The sequence below is a fragment of the Brienomyrus brachyistius genome, chromosome 2 (assembly GCF_023856365.1).
Source record: "Brienomyrus brachyistius isolate T26 chromosome 2, BBRACH_0.4, whole genome shotgun sequence".
NCBI classification, from domain to species: domain Eukaryota; kingdom Metazoa; phylum Chordata; class Actinopteri; order Osteoglossiformes; family Mormyridae; genus Brienomyrus; species Brienomyrus brachyistius.
Window position 1 is genome coordinate 17,045,501 of NC_064534.1, and position 21,201 is coordinate 17,066,701.

The window sequence follows — 21,201 nt, forward strand, 5'->3', positions numbered from 1 at the left end:
CCCACCCACCCATCCTTCCTCCCATCCATCAATCCATCCATCCACCCACCCATCCATCCATCCTTCCATCCATTCATCCATCTATCATTCCATCCATCCATCCACCCACCCATCCTTCCTTCCTTCCATCCATCCATCCATCCATCCTTAAAAACAAGACTTTATTAGTCTCACTGGTGGGAAATTTGCATTTTACAGCAGTAAAGTTGCAGGTGCAGCAGAAATAAGCAGAATGCAGAAATAAGCAATAGCAGTAATATCAAACAATAGAAAATAAAAAATAAAATACAATATATATGATATGATCAAGAACTATACAATATGCCAAAAATAAAGTATAAGTGTAATGTAGGTTATGTTGATTGATAAATAATATAAAATGTATATTTATATTTATGTAAAATTCAGGGTCACAGGGACGAAATTGTCATATATCCTCACACTGGGTCCTCACTAATTTGGGCTCTCAGGTCAGCTGCTGTGCCCTTTATGAATCTGATCCAGGGCTGGGGTACAGCTTTTGTCTTGGGAGGGGGGGGATGAGAAATGCTCAGTGGCCCCGTTATAGTAATGTCTTGTTGAGTAATAAAATTTGAGTGGCATGAAACTTTTTACAGGAATCGGCATATGATACTGACTTTATCTATATAACAGCCATATCGTCTACATACTAGGAGCGACAAACCATGCTGATACTTGCATCCAGCAATCAGAGACACACATAATAACCCACACGGTATACAGAAACGTTCGCTTTGTGGGACCATCACCCTCCTTTTACAACAAAAAGTCTTTTCTGTGGTTTCTCCGTCCGCTGTTGTCGCTTATCGTGCATCACATTAATATTTCTTCATATTTGCTCGTTTCTTGCAGGCAAATATATAAGGAGCTGATGTCCCACTACTTACTGCTCTAACAGGAAATGACAAAACTGTGGCAGACAAATTCAGAAAGAAAATTTGTTTTGCAATGATATTAGAATATTAGAACCAAAACTGGAATATAAATGGTTTGGAGAGGACACTTGATCTATCTGTTTTGTTGCTAAAGAATATTAAAAAGTTGAGATCAGCAGGGGGACCTCTAGAGCATGGGGCCCAGGGTTATCTCTCCCCCACCCCTGATCCAGTCACTAAAAGTACATTCAACTGCAGCATAATACAGGACAGAAAAATGAATGTTGATAAAGACAAACAAAAAGAAGACAAAAATATTTGATGCTAAATGATCAGTTACTGTAAATCCCGTTTCGGTTTTCCGGACCTGGACGAATAACTTCCCTAAGATAACACAGTTCCATATCTGCAAGCTGTAATTTACTCTGTCTGAGTTTAACATTCAACCTAATGCTACATTATTGACATAGTGCTAGCTAAATAAACAATACTTGATTGAAAGCATCATCGACGCCCGGATTTATGAACCGAAAGGCTATAAACATCTGATAATTGTAAGGTCTTAAAGGGCAGTCTCATAAGATCCCACGGACGTGAGCCAGCTGGAAGATAACACTTGTTCATGGGCCACGGGGTAAAAGGTGAAAGGTCAGCCTCACCTACAGAAGAGATGTCAGTGAAATGGTCCTCTCCTTCTTCAGCATTAATGAGGTCATTTTTGCTTTTCTTGGCCTTGGCTCTTTTCAGCACTGGACACACACAGAGATGAAGGACTCAGGACATGGCTAATCTTGTGACCAGCATTTCCCTACAATGCTTGTTACATCACACATCACCACACTGTCCCAAAATGTTTCCATGCTTAGGTTTCAGTCAGTGTTTGTGTTAGGAAAGGTGAGGCTTGGCAGTCAGGAGAGGCACGAACTCCGATTAGGTTCCCAAGTGTCTCGATCCCAAAAAGATTAGTAATGGTTGAGTTGTACTTTGTGTAAGATGGCCAGACCCGAATTCCCCACCTGAGTTAGTGCTTCGTTTATGTTTTCTCATGAGGTGAAATAGTTTTGTGCCGTATTTAACCATCTCTATCCCCATCCATAATATAATGCCTCCAAGCCCAACAGATCCATTCACTTCTCTGACTGACGGGACTTTCACACGGATTATTGGCAAAATATCAATGCAGTAAAAGGGTTTCTTCTCTACAGTACATAAGTCTGATGCACTTCCAACTCAGAAAAAAGGGTGAGGCAACATCTATACTATTTGGGCTCTGTTGCGCCCAACGTACGCTTCTGTGCTTTGTGGCACAGTTAATTGAATTATTTATTTGAATGTTTTTAGACACCCTTAATTTGACCAGTTTATGTGGATTGCATAGTTTATGGTATATTTTGAAAATGCATTATCACCTTGGCTTGCATTATGCACTATCTGTGCATATGTTTTTTTGTGTTTTCATGGTCTTTTAATAATTGAATTGGCTTATAGAATTAGTCACATTATGTTCATAATCACTGAGATAAATATTTCAAAGCTGTTTGTGATCATACATCGGCTACTCAGTCCCATGCAGTTCTCTAGGCCAGCCTGCTTTGGCAGAACTCTTGGTGTAAATGAATGAAGTGAAACAATGCTTTATTTTCCATTTGCTCATGTATGAGCATGGGTACCTCGGGATGCTTCTTTTTGCATATCCCACCTTGCTCTCCTTTCTGAGACATGTCTCAAAACCAGTTGAAAGCAGAGCTGGGGGTCTGAGCGCAGGGTCAGGCCATTGATACAGTGTTTTGGGGACATGGTTTGATTCAAAGACCCAATGATGGTCTGACAATTCTACAGAAGGCCGGGCCTCAAACTAGTGACTTTCTGTTCCCACAGAAGTGTAACCCGCTGAGCAACACACCACCCCCTCAAAAGAGTGGAGCAGTATATGGTCATCTCAAAGACACTTCCTGCTTAACTTCACCCACTAGAACCGGCTAAAACCAGTCATTCTTTCTTAACAGAAGACATACTGCACCCTTCAGATCATGATATTTGTCTGCTGAGCCACTCAACACTCACTATTTACCTCCTAGCATGCTGCTATTCAGCTATGCCCAACATGCAGTTGCCTTAGCTACCCCTGCGAACGCAGTAGCTCTGATGAGGTCCTTTGACTTACTGTGCGAGTCGACTCACAAAAGGTCACTATAAATGGGTATTGCCAGCCTCCATCTAACTCTAACTATATGTGACTTTATCCTTTTTTCAAAGTGGACCCTAATTAATGAGCCAATGAACGCAATGTAACATATTTATTATGCAGCTCTCCATTATCTCTGCACAACGTTTCTGTCATACAATTAGCTGCTCAGAGCACCAGACATTAAGTGCTGATGTAACGGATCCAGGGAATTGATTAAATGCTTCTTCGGTGGCATAAGTTCCTTGTTCCCAGGTGAAAACATCACGGTATATTTAACTATAATCATGGTGGTATCTCACTGCAATACTACAATTAATCATTGATCACTTGCGAATACAAGCTTGTCAAGATAATATCACTGCTTTCAGGTTGTAATATCGTAACCTTCAACACCACATCCTGTAATAAAAAAAGGCACCAATGTCTGAATTGCTGGTTAACCTGGGTTATTGTGTTTCCGCTTGTACCAGGCACCATCTAGGGGTGACTTCTCTTCTGCATTCTTGTCTTCCTCGGCCAGCATGACTTCCTCTGAAACCAGAACACAGAAGTTTTTTTAAAAGCCACCTTCAACTGAGAAAAAGGGAGCAGATCCCTGCTCTGACAGCTAATTTTTTAGCGTTCTGGTTGTGTATCAATGCAAGATTAGAACAAAAAAAAATTAAATAAAAGAAATAATAAAATGTTTAGGATTTCTTCTGGAAAATAATTCCCTAATGTAATCCTAATTATCAGTAAGTCACTGCGCTAATTTTCCCGGTAGCGTAAAATGACAGGATGTGGTGGGTGTGTCCGTGAACAGCCCAGCAAATTCAGAATCTGTCCGTCACTGAGGCTGAGCGCAGTCAAGTAAATAAATGAAAATGGGATGGGCTGTCTTCAGAAATTCATAAGCTGCCACTCATGTTAGTCTTGCAGTACAACAAGAGGATAAAGGTGGTTGCCCCGTATCAGAATTAGCCCTCCAAGAAAAGGCAAAATGTGATTCATAAATGACTGCTTACAAGGGAGGAGACTTTCACTGACTTAGCTTGTTTTTTTGTTTGTTTTGTTATGGCTACGCAGCAGCATATTTACCCGAAGGCGCCCTGCATTCCCTTCTATATGTCAATGCCAGTGCAGACACCAGAGTCCCGGCTTCTCGTGTGCGCAAAGGTTACAGGAAGTAGAGAGCGTCCTGACCCGCCTTGCAGATCCACTCCAGGTAGCCGGTCAGCTCCCTCTCGATCTGCTGCTGCCGGCGGAGCTTCAGGAATTCCTGCCTCTTCTCCACGCGCTCTCGCTCCTTGGCGAATTCCCTGTGAACACAAAGCGCGTGCCGCATGTGCAGTGAAGGGGGGGCCCGGGGCAGCAGTTGCACCGTGATATATATATATATATATATCTAAAGTCACTGATAAACATTTGTTCTGTTCACCAAAACTTGTCAGTAATTGAAGTTATAATTATATTGACCTTATGTGCTGGACATGCTGCTTATTGGCATTGAGGAAAATATCTGTATTTGCATAAGTAATTGCCATTTGCTATTTGTTATTTAGATTTCAGGTAGCTTCAGTATCATTGTAACTGAACATAGACAGACAGTTAAGCTCATGGGAGGCCAGATGGTGAATTGAATGAAAGAGACAACATTAAATATAAAAAAAGAAACAGGACCTTGATATAACCCAAAGCTGTCAGTTCAGCACCCAAGAGATGCTCTGCTGCGGACCCTCCAGCTAGGTATTTAAACCCAGTAACTGCAGTAAAAATCCTTTTAAAAATGCCAGGTTAAGTAAGTTACGCCGGATAAAAGCTGCGAAAAGCAACTGAATTCTGTAATGCAATAATGAGCCATTTAAAGGAGCCCACTTCTGGTCTAAAGCTGCTGAAACTAGATGCATGATTTGTGTTTATATCTTTTCTCCCCACCTACGTCTTTCCTCTAGGTGCCATTAGCCTTTTAAGTGTATCTGGGGGGGGCAGAAGGTGTGAGGGACTCCAGCACATTCGCACAATCCCTGCTCACACTGCCTCCCACGCATCGCTGGAGGAGGAAGACCCCCCAACACACCCCCCCTCCCCCCTCGCCAATACTGCAGTGCCTGCAAGAGGGAGGGAGGCAGAGAGAGAGAGAGAGAGAGAGAGAGAGAGGGAGTACTGACGCTCTACAGGAATCCCTGCTCTCTCTGCAGCCCCCCAGATCACGGCGACCCACCCATGTCTGAGACGCCCCTGTAGGCTGATGTACACAAACAGCGCCACCCAGCTTCTCATTATTTAACTGAGAACATGGAAACCCACCAGGAAAAAAAAGCGTAATTTCATTGATCGAGGTAAATCAAGAGCAAACTGATGACGTTTTACCGTTTTAACAATCGATTCGCTAATGCGATCGCACCTCTCTCAATTCAAATGAAAGCTACAGGAAACGATTCGCCCTTTAACACCTTGAATGTTTTTATGCTGTCCATGTTCGCAGAGAAAAAAGGAGGACATGAAATTTTACTGGCTAACCTGAGCATGGTCTAAGGTGCAGAGGAGTACTATAGAACTGCTATTTTGTGTGTTTGTGCTGGATCGATAACAGCCTAGCCTGAGGATGGAGGCTTACCGGAGCGCCAAGCAGGCTGCGATAGGGCCTTCAAATGGCAAACTCGGCTGGGTAGCCTCCCGCTGCGCCCGATCTTTGAGCAATGACCTTCTACACTAGATGAGTATGCCTGTGTGTGTATGTGTGTGTGTGTGTGTGTGCGTGTGTGTTCGCGATTGAGCCCTTTCTTGTGCACATACAGTACATTTCTGTGCGCATATTGTGTATGACTGATGTGTGTGCATTTATGATTATGCTTTTGCTGTTTGCTATGCTTTTCAGTCTTCCCACATTTTTGACATATTTCCATGCCACCGTAATTTGCACTTATGTGGGCACATAAAGAATAAATATCTCCATAAGGGGTACGATTCCTGAAAAAACAAAAATGTCTTTTTCTGCCTTTACTGCATTCTCACCTGAACTCGTAACAGCAAATGATGTTGCCGTGACTGGGCTGAGAAAGGTGTGTGTGCAGTATGTGTTTGTGTCTCCTTCAGGACCTCGGAGGTGCAGAGGGTACCATTATCTCCCCCTCTGCCCGCTGTACCGTGACTCAGACATCGCCACTGTATAATGCCTCACATGAAAACCTCATGCTCCCCATCAGGATAAGGGCGTGTGACAGTGGACCCAGGATGGCAGCCAGTATCCCCCCGGCCAGTCTGGCCCACGCGCCTCTCATCCCCGCATGCGTCTGTAGCCCCGCCTTCCGATCAGAACCTGCCCTTTCCCTTTCACAATCGTCTAATGTCAGGAATGCTCTGCCGGACCTGCCTGAATAAAACATCCTGACAGCACCTGCGGTGTCCAGCACCATGGAAACGTAAAGGTCCGGCAGAGGCTAGCCATTGTTTGAAGGAGCCGGGGGTTGGGGGCCACGCGGATTCGGAGCAGCGGTCCCAGACACGGCAGGGGAGCATCCCATATGCAGACTCCCAACAAGGGCAGGAAACAAGAGCCAAAATTTTTTTAAAAAAAAGCTGTTGGGGTTTAAAGTGTAGAAATGTTGCTATTTGATGCCCATTGTCTGTTCTTCGCGATGCAGTGACTCCATTACCGGAAGAAAGAGTTTCATAAACGACCTTTGGAGGTAGAATAGCACGCCAGTCTGTTTGAAGTTAGCGCCCCCCCCAGGGAGTACATTAGCCCCGCTGTGATAAGAGCGCAGCCGGCTGCTGGGGCCCTTTGCTTTGCTTACAGCGTGTCACCTGACCCCAGACAGGCCTCCAGCCTTCACAACACCTAAATGTCATGTTTCCCGTGTGTGACTGTCCTTCAGCCCACTCCCCGAGAGCAAAGTGGGCACCTCTGCCTGACATATAAGGGTTCCGTTTCAGCCAGGTGTGACAAAGGCCTCCGCAAACAGCACAGAACACACAGCCATCTCTGTGCATTGGCGTGATGGTATTGAAACTGCAACCGTACATAGCAGTTAATAAAAATTGCTTGATACTGCAGCAGTGAAGTGCACAGATTTTTCAAAGTGCTTGAATGGTGGGGGGGGCATGGCTGATGGGAACGTTATTTTTTTTTTTTTGGGGGGGGGGGGGGGGTGTCCCCTTCGGTACATTTCCGCAATGTGGGTGATTTTGCGTCATCATCGGTTATTGGAAAAGGGCACTTGGAATTGGTCTGCATGCTAGTGGTTAAGTGCATATACTCATAACCTGAAGTTTAACTCTTCAAGTCTTTCACGGCACCCTAAAGAAAAGGCTTCTCTGAACTGACCCAGTAAAAATATAATGTAACTGTATTAATCAGCAAAACAATTAAATGACTTTTGACATCAGGCAGCTAAGTAAAACGTTCAGGTTCTTCTCAGAGGCATATGGCATTTTCCATCTACATCACCATTCTTTTCTTTCTAAACATCCATCCATTAATCCCATTCGGGGTCACAGGGGGCCTAAAGCCTATCCCAACAGGTACGGGTGCAGGAGATTTTTTGTCCCCACAAGGTAAGCTATACCTGGACCACAGACACACACTCTAATTAACCTCAGCATCTTTTGGGTCTGTAGCAGGGAATTAGAGTACCTGCAGAGAACCATATGACAACACAGGGAGAACATGCAAGCTCTACACTCACTGAACCAAGGTGGAGACTCGAACGCTGGTCCCAAAGGGGTGAGGCAACAGTGCTACACACTGCGCCACCATGCCACCAACCCTTTCTAAACAAATAGAAAAAATTCCATTGGGTTCATAACTGAACAAAAGGACAGGCTTTATTGTAACTGCTCTCAATCATGAATAGAGACCAGCGCAGCATTCTTGCTTTCAGAAATTAAAGCACACTCAGAAAGTTTTCTGAGCAATGTCACAGCAGCATCCTTCCAGGTTCTCACTACAATCTATTTCTTGTCACAGGAGATTTTTTTCTACAGTGAGAGAAATAGATTATTTTGCTGTGAGCGGTGAGGTGGGTTGCGGAGGTCAGTCTGGATCTGTGACCGGGAGCTCACCTGTTCGAAGCAGATGTTACCATGATGTGTCTTTGGAACAGAAAGGTTACGAAACTCCGTCGAGGGTCACGACAGAAAGCAGCGCTCAGTTATGCAAAAATCCACACAAGCAAATGTGACGGATTTACAAAGACGCACAGACACAACGCTGATCGGCCATTTGCAAACAGAGCAATCTACGACAGAACCTTCTGGAATCAGTAAAGCTCGGAGTACAGCGCCTCTGAGGGAAGGCGTTCACCTCGACTATGAGATGTGCGAATTAATGAACTTCCTGCTGTGAGACAGGAGGAGTTGAACTTCAGATTAAAGTTCTGATCAAGGACAGAAAGACCCATCGAGGAAGAGGGCCGGGGTGGGACTTTTAATCTTTTCTGCATCACAACAAGAGTGTGCTGCACATCTGGCAAAAGTGTGTACGTCACATTCATATAGAGTAATACAGGTGTATGTATAAACCAATGAAAAAAATATGATTTGATTGTAAGTGTAAACTGGTAAGAGCAAAAAAACTGGAAAAAAGGATGGATCAGGCGGGCGTTATCAAACAAGAACACAACAATAAAAGCTTAATACTACGTCGACACCGCTGAGAACAGGAAAGCCATTTGGGTGGAAAGCAGTGAAAATTAGATTGGGTTTCCGAGAAGTCATAAATTCAGCTCCCTGCAACAGCTACAGTAGAACATAGTGCTTTCATTAGGCACAATGTGTCTGTGTTTCTGTGTGTCTGCGTATGTGTGTGCAGATATATGCATGTCTGTGTGTGTGTGTGTGTGTGTGTCTGTGTGCACGTGTGTGTGTGGATTAGGTTTATATTACATTGTGGGGAGTAAATATGCCAAAGGTCTTGTATTTGTAAGGTGCATGTTTAAATTTAGACTTTCTTTTACTGATAAGCACCCAAACTGGCCTGTCTGCAGCCAAGTCTCTACTCTGTTTAAGTATTGACCACAGAAAAAGAAAAGACATAAAGACAAAGCTCTCACTCTCTCTCTACAGTATATATACAGTATATATACACAAACACACACACACACACACATATATATACATATAAACATACACACACTGTATAAAAGCTAAAGTTCATGTAATTTTGCTATTATTTCATTTCCTCTGATCGTTTCCTGATTTGTTTTCCCAAGCGAAGCCAATTATAAGCAAACAGCAGGAAACACAAATGAGTGTTTTTTGATTACCTACAGTAAATCCACAAATCACTCTTATTTCTTTTATGCATATAATAGCTGTCTTAAGGTCCAGTCACTGGCATCTGCCCACCTCTCCTGTGAGATCATTATTTCATATTAAGAGTAACTGCAAAATGGCCTGGGGTTCTCCAGTAATAGGGTTAGGGTTAGGTGGTATAATACATCCCCCACACGTGCGGGCCTTTCGGCATTCTTAGATGAGCAGATGATTTGCATTAAAAGATGTTTCTGCTAAACAGCATTCACCCATATTAGACACCAAGGACAACGCATGTTCAAAAGTGTCTTCGTTAAGCTGGATAGCTGCTCGTCTGATGCACTCCATTTTCCCAGCAGCCATTTCTTCATGAGGAAACCCAGAGATTTCAGATGCTCCCACCACAATAAAGACACCTAAACCGAGGTCAAGACAAGGCAGCAGCTGGGGCTGGCTGTGCTGAATTTAGACCTGCATGAAGCTGGGACGAGGAATGGCCATTGCGGGCATGCTGGAGACCCCAGGGTGCAGTTTCCTGCCACTCACCCTGACAAGACTCCCAAAACAAGGTTGAGCATGAAGAAGGAGCCAATAATGATGAGAGGGATAAAGTACAGCCAGTTCCAGGTATTCCCAGAGGCATCGTTGGCCTATAGACACAAAGACAGATACAGAGAAGGGACATTAGAGATGACAGCATGGACAGGAAACAGGACAAATTCCCAATTCTAAAATGTATCTGTTTCTATATTTAGCAACATCCGATTGCAGCCTTTATTTCGGCGAAGACCGTTTACTCATCAGTAAGCCAGATAGTTGCTGTAATCATGTCATAACCCAGAGCAGTATGTCTACTATGGCAATCAGATTAGACATCAAACCATATAAATGCAATTTTGTAAGGTGAGGCATAAATAAATAACCAACATACTGCTTCAGTAGATCGGATTTGCACTCAGAATATCAATATTTCACTGCGCGTGATACATTATGTAAAGATTTTCACCTAAATAAAGTAATATATACATTGCAAAAGTTAAAAGAGTCCTGCAGGTTGTGGTTTCTGATTCATCTCAAACATTATGAAACTTTTATCAAATACATATGGCAGAAATACCGAAAAATAGCAGCACGTCTGCATGTCAACTTGGATCGAAGGGCTGAGTCAGTTGGCTGAGGCACAGTCAAGCAAAACAAACCCAACATGACTCACTCTAACCGTAAATAACTAAATAACCACCTGCTGCACTGAGCCACAGTGTTGCGAACAGCATCCCATATAACATTAAGATGCATCATTCATCATTCAAACCCTAAACCCGTGACAGACTCTCAACCTCCCTCCTCTGGCTTAATGACACCGGAGCAGATGAATGGGCACATTTTTAAGAATTAAATATTCGAAAAAATGTCCAAATGATTAAATACACGCTACATTTGTAATTAGTAATATAATTCAGCTTCTTATAAAAGTCCACCTTCCTCCAGTCAGCACTAATAGCCAGATAGAATGTGCCGGATGGAATGTGCCGGATAGAATGTGCCGGATGGAATGAACACAAAGATACAAACAAATCAATCCATGAACCAGATAATCGTATAAACACAAAACGCCAGGCAACAATAAGTCAGATTGTCAGGCTCTGAGGACAGAAATATATTCAATATATTAGAAACACATTCGCCAAAGAAATGTTCAAAAGCAACTATACCTGCAGGGTTGGGGGGGGTGACCATGAGTGATTAATTTCAGGTGGACACAAAAATTTTGGAACTACATAGTTGATCTGGCACTTTGAATGAGCACATGCATTGGGGGGGGGGGCTCTTCTCTCACCTCTTTTCTCCGTTTATAATGACCACAGATATTACATCACATTTGACTCGGTTAAGCTGCACAAATTGACATTTTGCACGTCCTCCCTCTCCCTAACCTCCCACAGTTGTTTCTAGAGCAACCAATTCAGCAGACGAAGCCTCCTGCTTCCAGTCAATTGATTTCTGCAGCGTATTTTTAATTTGAAAAGGCCATTTTCTGTTAGGACGTTGGCTTCATCAGATTAAATATCTTTCCAGGTTTCTTTGAACACCAATTCACCAATGCTGACTCGTCGCTTCGCATTAAACGGTAAAACCCTTCGGTTTCTCATTTCTTCTCCAGTCACAGGATGCAGAAGCTTCTTTTTGTCCATTTGGAAATACATGCTATGCCATGTCTCTGCCACATCCGTACCACGCAGTGAGAACTGTTTAATGTAGTGTACAATGTGTGAATGTAATTTCACATCAATCCATTAAGCATTTACATTCTGCTGCTTAGGTGATATTTCTATCTAAAAGGATAAATATTTTATTCACACGTTTTATGCTGAATATTTGGTTTGAATATCTTTGGCGCAACTCATCCCAAAACTTACAACTTTCAACTCCATGACCTTTGCTACCCTCTTCAACTATCCATCCATTTTCCAAACTGCTTATCCTACTGGGTCACGGGGGGTCCGGAGCCTATCCCGGAAGCAATGGGCACGAGGCAGGGAACAACCCAGGATGGGGGGCCAGCCCATCACAGGGCACACTCACACACCATTCACCCTCACACGCACACCTACTGGCAATTTAGCAACTCCAATCAGCCTCAGCATGTTTTTGGACTGTGGGGGGAAACCGGAGTACCCGGAGGAAACCCCACAACGACATGGGGAGAACATGCAAACTCCACACACATGTGACTCAGGCGGAGACTCAAACCTGGGTCCCAGAGGTGTGAGGCAACAGTGCTAACCACTGCAACACCATGCCGCCCCCTCTGCAACTAATAAAATAAATATATAAAACTGCATCTCCACTGATGTGGAAACAGGGGATTTTTTTTTTTTTGCAAACGATCTATTTTGCAGGAACATTCCTTACATTTTATACTTATGCAACCTGACATAAAAAGTGGGAAACTTCACTTCATCATCCCTAAGAACAATTCCATCATTTTTCCATTAACATTCCAAAAATGTTTTTTTCTTTTTGCTTGTTATTATTTACTTGGATTCCCGTCATGGCTGATGACAGCCGTCATGTGTTCATCCAGCCATGGAATTCACAGGGACTCTCCATGTTTCATGGCTGATAAGCAGGCCTTCATCTGCTGTAGCCTCCTCAGAATTTAGCGAGCAGGATTTCCCTTCAAGATTAGCCAAATATTTCCAACTGTTGTCAGACTGGGACTTTTGTCAGGTCATGTGATCACACTGGTGTATTTCTGAGGGAAACAAACGATTATTGTCACTGCTGTGGCAAACTCGCCATCAGGGGCTAAAGATTTTGGGCCCCATGAAAGCATATCATACTGGGTCCCCAACCCAGATCAATCGGATTATGTTTCAAATATTTTAGGGCCGCAGTCACTCAGGGGCCCTTGGAATCATCCTAACTGCCCACGACTTGCCCACCACCACCCCCTGGCATCCCTGCTCGCCATTACAGAAGTCCAGAACATTTTCTAAATAGCTGTTTTTTGGGAATTTGAGGCAGCTGCCTGCTCAGAGTATCCGTGGGTTTATTCCAATCATCCCATTACAGAAATCCAAAATAATCTCACCATAATGCTGTATATCCGTCCATCCTATAGCATAAAAGACAAAGGTTTTCACAACTGTCTTGTCATAAGAAATAATGTTAGGAAAGGCGCTATATAAAAATGAATTGAATTGATATGCTAATAAGAGAATAATAGGAACAAAGATTCTTAATAGAATGTAATTTCTATACTGATTAAACAGACTATAAAATCTTAATTTATATGGTATTAGAACATGATTTTATTTGTGAGTAATTGCCAATAAATAGTCTGACAGCCCTATTTTGGTCACAGCATGTTACTCTCAAAGCATTCTATACTCCTTTCCCTCACATGGTGTAGCTGTTCTATGTGGGTATAGCAGAGGGTGCAAGTACTTCTAGGGGCACACAAAAGAGAAATCAGCTTGCTGAGTTAGCACTGTAAGCAACTCCCTACATCTACTAAAGCACTGGATGCTATTTACCGATATACTCTCCTGGATGCGGTCAGGTCAGGCCTGGTTGGGGAGTATGCACTGGTGCAGTGCATTGCTGCAACCACCACACGACAAAACACCTCAGGATCCCAGTTAGCAACCCCCCAGGCCAACTCGCGATCCAGTCCCACCCTCCGGAAACGGCGGTTTGTCTGCCGCAACCAGGTGTCACCTGGGCGTCCCCGTGGGCGTCCCCTTGGACTCCAGGAAGAGTCCATGCTGTTAAATATGTGACATATTTACACAATAAACAGAAATAAACATCTTTCACAGATGATTATATCTTCCTCCCATGATCTTTTCCTGGAAGAATTTTGTCCCTCTTCTGATAATGCTAAAAAATAAATATTAATTTTGCCAGAATCGTCTGTGAGCTTCTAAATAACTATGCTTTCAACCCAACTCTTCATCTACCAACTTACTGTGGCATTCATGACTGTAAACTGAGAGACTATAAAACATGTTTTATTTGCATTTATCACATTTATTTAGGATTATGGTTATAGAAAGTATTGCTATATGGAATTATGATAAGGAAGGAATTGGCTAATATGGTTTCTTGTTGAGATAACCAATGGGTTTTCAGATGCCATCAATTATTTAAGAATCAAAGTGTGTCATTATAAATTTAGTTGTGGGACTAATAATATAAACACACACAATTTATGTTGTTTTCTGGATTGTTTTCCTAAACCCATGGTCATTCACATTTCCGTAGTCAAGCAGGGGTGGCCAATCTTATCCGCAAAGGGCCGGTGCGTATGTGGCTTTCCGGAGTAACCTGTAGGTCAGCTGATTAAACCCAGGTGTGAGGACTCTTCAGTCAATCAGTTCTCTAATCAATAATCTAATTAGCGAGTCACAGCAAAAACCCACATACACTGCGGCCCTTTCTGGATAAGACTGGCCACCCCTGCTGTAGTGTTTTAATGAGTTTTTTCTCGATTTCTTTGGCAAATTTCATGAAAAAAGTCTCACGACTATAAGAGCATTTTTCAAAAAAGTTCATGCATAAGACTGGTTTAGTTGTAAAAGCCTGTAACGTACCCAAAACAATTAACCTAAAATCAAATAATTCCACCAATGAATGCCACCAAAAAGAAAAGCATAATCAGTAATGTTTTGACCATTAGAGTCAAAATTCTTATATATTCTTATATCAAAATGTCAGTGTAAGTATGTTCCTGAACGTCACAGTTCTGAATGAGAGTCGGTTCTTACTTTTTCATTGTCACTGACTGATAATTCTTCTTTAGCAAACTGATACTTATGCATATCAGAGGCACCTTTCAACTTTGCTAAGGTCCACATTACAGAATATACACTTCACTGTGGAAAGAAAGCACTCATATGTATTTTCAAAAGTCAAGTCACTGCATTGTAACACAAAAACAGCAAAATGGCTATGCAAGAACACCAAAATCATGCACTGTGGCAGCCAAAAACAAAGCTGTGTCACTGCAATTTATGGAATATATGGAATGTGTGTAAAATTATTACAGAGGGAAGCTACATAATCTATTTTGACCAACAAGACTAAAGCAACTGAAAATTGTGCCAAATGATGGCAATTGTACAAAACAATTTGCATATATGTACTAAAACATTTGGAAATTTGTGTGAAGCAATGAGAACTGACATTCTGCTGTGTAGAAGTGACATTCTGGTATGGGGGTTACACTTGTTGTGCTGCAATTGTTAATTGTGATCTGAGAAAAGATCCAAACAATCGAGAAAAACTGTAATCACACAGTGGGGGAAACAATGATTTTTGCTGCTTTTCTCCTCATTTTATTCAAAAAATGAAAAACGCAGATCAAAATAATGATCTTAACAAATTAAATAAATATTGATTGACTGTAAAGACAATTTTCTCTGATCAAGCGTCGTTTTGCAACAAATTTCTTCTTCTCTTACCGTATAAAGGACCATGCTCATTACTGGAAGGCTCTTACTCATGGAGAAGGACGTTGAGCACGCAAAAGAAAAGCAGGCCATGGTTCAGAATGCGGTAGTGCCCTGAAATCCAGAGCTAGGAATCAGACTGTCACCTCACAAGGCCCTGCAGTGCAAAAGGCCAGCCAGTGTGTTTAAGCCGCAGTAACGTGGGGCTCTGGACAACAAGAACCATGTCCTTGTGCCCATTGCAAGAACTTGCAGCTCATGGTTCCTTGTTGAATGCCTCATCACCTACGTCAATCTCTCTGTGCATTAAAATCTCACTAGTCGCGAGTGCTTGATTCGAAAAACCTTTGTTTTTCTTACATGTTTGAACTATTTTGAGGATTTTTAGAAGGTATCCAAAGTATTCCTACTTAAGTTAGGTGTACAAGACTAAATTAGATGAATCAGGCCAATCAAACCCCTGTAATCCATGACAAGTGTATTTAACTCCAGCTGAACTGAGCTTACAGGAAAACTCTTATTGCACTGGAAACATGCATAAAATGTAATGATACTATATTAATTATTTTTCTCTTGACGTTTGTGTTATTCATTATTAGTATGAACAAGTACAGGTCTGAGTCAGTTTCATGAGGTATATTAAGAAAATGAGACTGCCTTGTGGTTTGTTCAGAAAAGAATTCATATTTACATGTACATTCTACAGTAAGTAGATTTAAATTATGCTACTCTTACTACCAGAAAGTATTTTTATGGTAATTTTTGAAGTTTGGACAGGGTTGAATTTTGAATGTTCTCTAGGGAAACCTAGACAAAAGACAATGCTAATGGCAAGCAGAGGCAGACGCCATCAACATGACATGTGCAGACGTGCCCCAGGTAGCATGTCCATGTGGGGTCCATGTGGGAAAGACATGGGCCATCTGGGCTGGCCCAGCTCACATTTTACCCATGTGGGGCCCATGTGGGAATGCTACCTGGGGCACCTCGGCCAAGGAAACCGATATGGAAACAATGAACAAGTGACAGGAGACAATATTTCTAATGAACTTCTCTGGAATCATTTGAATAAATCAACTTCTTCCTAACTGTAGAAGCAAGGCTGTGACAGTGGTATAATCTGGCAGGAGAGATGGATATGAGAGAGAACTTCTGGAAGAAAAACTATAAAGAATTTGATAGATTGATTGATTGATTGATTGATTGATTGATTGATTGATTGATTGATTGATTTCTTTATATAGACCAGACACATGTCGCCATGTTCTTATGAATACAGCTTTAATGGACAGGCTGTTTTAAATCTCAAAGTCATTAAATTGTATTTATGTGGATCAATCCATCTTCTACTGTAAATGCTTATCCTGATCAGGATCACGATGGGGGAGGAAACCCAGGAGACTGAGAAGGAAATTCCAAAAGACTGGCACCGCAAAACGGAATCATCTTTCTGCACCAGCCACTATAACTCTACTTAAAAGGCTCTTGATGCATCCTTCATGAAACGGCCTGTCTACCAACTGAAACAGTGCAGTTAACATATCTGAGCTGAGAAGTATTCTCTTATTCCAGTGTTTGCTCTGTCAACTCTCACTCTCCTTCGCCAATATCATCTTAAGTTGCTGTTTCTTGCGGAACATCAGCAAGTGGACCTGTCTACAAGTTTTTTACATGACACTAAGCTTAACAGCATGTTAATTGCTTAATTAACTACACTTCCCTAAGGAAACACATAGTTTCGATATACAGTCATGCGCCGCGAAAGGTTTCAGTCAACGGCTGACCACATACACGACGGTGGTCCAGTAAGACTATAATGGACCTGAAAGATACCTATTGCCTTGTGATGTTGTAGCCATTGTAACATCATAACACCACATTACTCACATGTTTGCGTTGATGTTGGTGTAAACAAACCTACAGCACTACCAGTCGTATAAAAGTATAGCACAGTACATGTACAGTACAAAATACTTGATAATAATTGACAACAACGTTACTGGTTTCTGTGTTTACTATACTAGACTTTTTATTGTTATTTAGGCTATACCATATAGCCTAGGTATGTAGTAGGCTATACCATCTAGGTTTGTATATGTACACTCTATGATGCTCACACAAAAATTGATGTTCAGGGACAGTATCAGTACTCTTTCATTTTAGAATCGGCATCGGTATCAGGGTTGCCAGATGGCTGAACGGGCTAAAGGGGTGGCTAAGAATCAAGCTCCCAGACTGGTGAGTGCCTGAGCAGCCCATGCCTCTGTGTCTGTCATTGGAAGATCGCCGGTTTGAGATCCAGCCGCGGTAGAATAGTCACACATCTGTGAACCCTTGAGCAAGGCTCTTAACCTCCAGCTCCAGAGATGGCACACGCCGCCTGACCCTGTGCTGTGATCCCCTAACCGTGGACAGCACAATGGGGTAGGCGAGGAGAAGCATTCCAATGTACCTGTGCACTTGTGCGAATGCCAAATAAATGATTTATTTTCTATAAAAGCAGGAAAAAAAATTGCATCTACCGTCAGACTTTAACTGGCCATTTCACCACACGTGTGAGCAGCTTTTCCAGTGCGACAAGGACGTTACATAGTAATAAACATCAGCATTGTTTGTAAGCCACAAGCACAGTCACAGTGGCAACACACTCACTCTATTGTATCATATTACTGCATATTCACACACAGAAACGGTTTGCATGAAACAGCTTGATTTTCCAAGTAGACAGATGGAACCAAGGAAAAGTTCTTGTCTCCATTATAAGTGGATCATCCCTCGATGGGCCAATTTCTGCTTGACATGCTACAGGAGCATTCAGGTCTCATGGAACTCCCTCCACCACAGCAGAACAGCATTTCTGTTCCAGGAGCTGAAGGACAGGAGCCTCAGTCAGTCGGACGCCTTGTGGAATGGGACGTGTTGGGGGGAGCGGTGAGGTATACATGCCACCCTCCTGAGAGTGAGGCGACCAATAGCAGCTCTCTAATTAAATGTATAAATTTTCAAAAACTGTTAATGACAGCAGAAGCAGCTAAATTTAAAATAGGCATGCTAATATCGCAACTAGGGATAGCAACAGCTTAAAATGAATCTAGGATTCTCCTAATTTATTTATTTTTTGCTCTGTTGAATTTAAACATTAACAAAGTACATTTTTGATGTGCATGCAAAAATATCCATCTCTCTTCTCTTCATGGCTATTTTTAAACACCTAAAGAGCAATTAATCAATAGTGAAATTGGCCAAACACAGCAGCACGGTGGCGAATGGGGTTGAGGTCCTACTACACGGGCTGGATTCGCATTTCGGTGACTCATCGGTTTTTAATGAGGCGCCCGGGCCGCTGGCTCCGGGATTCTCTGCAGGAAGACGAGGTTTGGAGCTGTGAAGCCTGACATCTTCCTCTGCTTTCACTATCTCATCAGCATTCGTCAGCTTTGTACCAGCACCAGACTCTATTCTCTACCTCTTACTAAATATCAGGTCAGAATGGTTTATAATAATCACCTTGCATCAACCATCGGTATCATTAAATGACTGAGAAGGGGAAATCAGCACATGACGAAGCAGATGCAATTCTAGTTAATTCTAACAAAAAAATAAAAATTATCATGCCAGGAAAAAATAATAAATCCAGGCAGCGTGAAATTCACATTATAATAAAAAAAACAGTTTTTTAAATGAAAGAATGAACCATCAAACCAAACATCTATAAAAATAATCTTCAGTAAATATTTAGCAAACATGCCAGGGATTATTTATAGTAAAACTCTATAAACATTTATTTAACACATAACGACAGTATGGATATTCTTCTTGGGGTGCAAAAAGATGCACACTCCTTTTGGAAGCCTGTTCACAGGCTGAGCCTCATTACTAAGGTGACCTCCACTCCCTTGTGTGTCACACTATGGAGTTCAATTCAATTTTAATTAAGTCAGAAAAATGTATTTTCCAGCATGATAACATGTATTCAGGCCTACTTATAAAAGACCAATGTTTTAATTTTATCGCCATTTTGCATCCAAAGTGAATATAACACTTCTTAAAGACATAGGAAAATTATGACTTAAGATCAGATGCTTGTCAAAAACTCTGTTAGCTTTTAGCAGGTAAGCAAAGGTTTCATTTCAGTGTACTTAACTCATTGCAATGTCAAATAAATTATAGATAGATAGACCTCTGAGGGGCGGCATGGTGGTGCAGTGGTTAGCACTGTTGTCTCACACCTCTGGGACCCGGGTTCGAGTCTCCGCCTGGGTCACATGTGTGTGGAGTTTGCATGTTCTCCCCATGCCGTCGTGGGGTTTCCTCCGGGTACTCCGGTTTCCCCCTCCAGTCCAAAAACATGCTGAGGCTAATTGGAATTACTAAATTGCCCGTAGGTGTGTATGGTGTGTGAGTGTGCCCTGCAATGGGCTGGCCCCCCATCCAAGGCTGTTTCCTGCCTCGTGCCCATTGCTTCCAGGATAGGCTCCGGACCCCCCGCCAGCCAATAGGATAAGCGGTTTGGAAAATGGATGGATGGATGGATCTCTGAGCTCTTTTGTGTAAAACCTCAGGGACCTATTATTCAAATTCCTTCTAATGCAGATATGCAGGTGTTCTGAAAGGCTTATTTATGCTCTCAAAACAATTAAGAAATGATACACATAGAAAATCAGTATATGTTTCAGCTGAATGATTTGAATTATCACATGGATATAATTTGGTTAGCAAAATGTAACAATTTAACAATTAATAAATCCAGTGCAGGGGACTGGCATTCTGTCCAGGCTGGCCCCCATGCAGGGTGGTGCCCAGTGCAACCTGGGATAGGCTCCAGGCCCCTTCGTGACCCTGACGGAATGGATAGATGAAAAGAAGTATCGTTTCGTGTGTCTTTTAAGAATTCAGTTTTATTCGTTGATGTAGACGCCCTCTTCTGAAGGGATGTGTAACTTGCATAAAGTGTTAAAGAATCTTTCAACAAGGAACTGCAATAAAGTTATTTGCTATCAAAATCCACCCAAGGGAAGCATGACAGTGACATAACTCCAGCTGGACTCAATGTGACTGACGTCCGCTGTTTCCATGCCCATTATCTCCCTTACATCATTGTTGGCAGAGAAATCGGCGTCTATCATAATACATCTTATGTATTAAGGGGGAAATCTTTTAAATGTCACTTTGATATAAATTTCCCGATTTCCTGATTCTGCTATAAATCTAGTTCCTCGTATAACGTCCGAAGAGGGCCAACACATGCACCATAAGCGGCATGCAGATAACCCATATTTGCAGAAAGCGACCGGAAGACGATCCAGGCCTTGAGAGTAAATCCAAGCCTGGTGAATGAAGACGGCCTTAAGGAAGTCATTAGTAAATATCTGCACTCCCAGGGGCATTGCTGCTCTTCCCCTAGACACACTGAGAGCAGCCATCTGTTCAGTGTTAAAGCATCAACACTGGAACAGAGAAGGGGAAAAAAAGATGATATATCAAAAATGGTCAATTCTCATTGGGATTATAGCAGATACTTCCTCTGCATCACAGTCAATTTATCTATGCTTTCAAGAAGCCATAGTACCCCGTCAATGTTCATTACGGTCTGAGAGGATCACAAACTCCTGAGTGACAAATGACACAGTATCTGACACCATCAGTGGTGACAGAAGCTCAGGAGCTCGAAGGTCTTGGCTAGAAATGTTTATAATGAGTTTTCTTACGATGTCTCAGCACCTCTGAAAACAGGTTTTTGAAAAGTATATGCTTAAAGATTTAAACAGGAAATAGAAGCAAGACATTGTAAATGGTCTGAGATTAATGGTGCTGAGTTTGTGCTGAATAAAAGCATGTTTAGCACTTTGGGAATAATGTTTATAGATGGGTGTAATATTTAAAGGTGTCAAGGCATGTCGTACTACGTCAAAAGTGGCGGAGAGGC

At 42.2% G+C, this 21,201-nt stretch overlaps 1 protein-coding gene and 1 long non-coding RNA gene across 7 annotated transcripts in view; one reads left to right on the forward strand and one right to left on the reverse strand.

Moving 5' to 3' along the window:
• Positions 1 to 21,201, reverse strand: part of cacna1ba (calcium channel, voltage-dependent, N type, alpha 1B subunit, a) — a 140,595-nt gene that overhangs the window by 63,764 nt on the left and 55,630 nt on the right. For all 6 annotated transcript variants that reach the window (XR_007387185.1, XM_049001113.1, XM_049001114.1 and 3 more), the window contains exons 7-10: positions 9,865 to 9,968; positions 4,267 to 4,382; positions 3,526 to 3,615; positions 1,556 to 1,645 (exon numbers count right to left, since the gene is read on the reverse strand). Coding sequence is in view for 5 of the 6 variants with exons in the window: in XM_049001113.1 (XP_048857070.1) it covers positions 1,556 to 1,645; positions 3,526 to 3,615; positions 4,267 to 4,382; positions 9,865 to 9,968 (400 nt within the window). In the remaining variant the exon portion in view is untranslated. The remainder of the gene's footprint in view (positions 1 to 1,555; positions 1,646 to 3,525; positions 3,616 to 4,266; positions 4,383 to 9,864; positions 9,969 to 21,201) is intronic.
• Positions 4,630 to 7,140, forward strand: LOC125724232 (uncharacterized). The gene is made up of 3 exons (XR_007387186.1): positions 4,630 to 4,809; positions 5,016 to 5,402; positions 5,549 to 7,140. It is a non-coding gene; the product is annotated as an uncharacterized LOC125724232 (long non-coding RNA).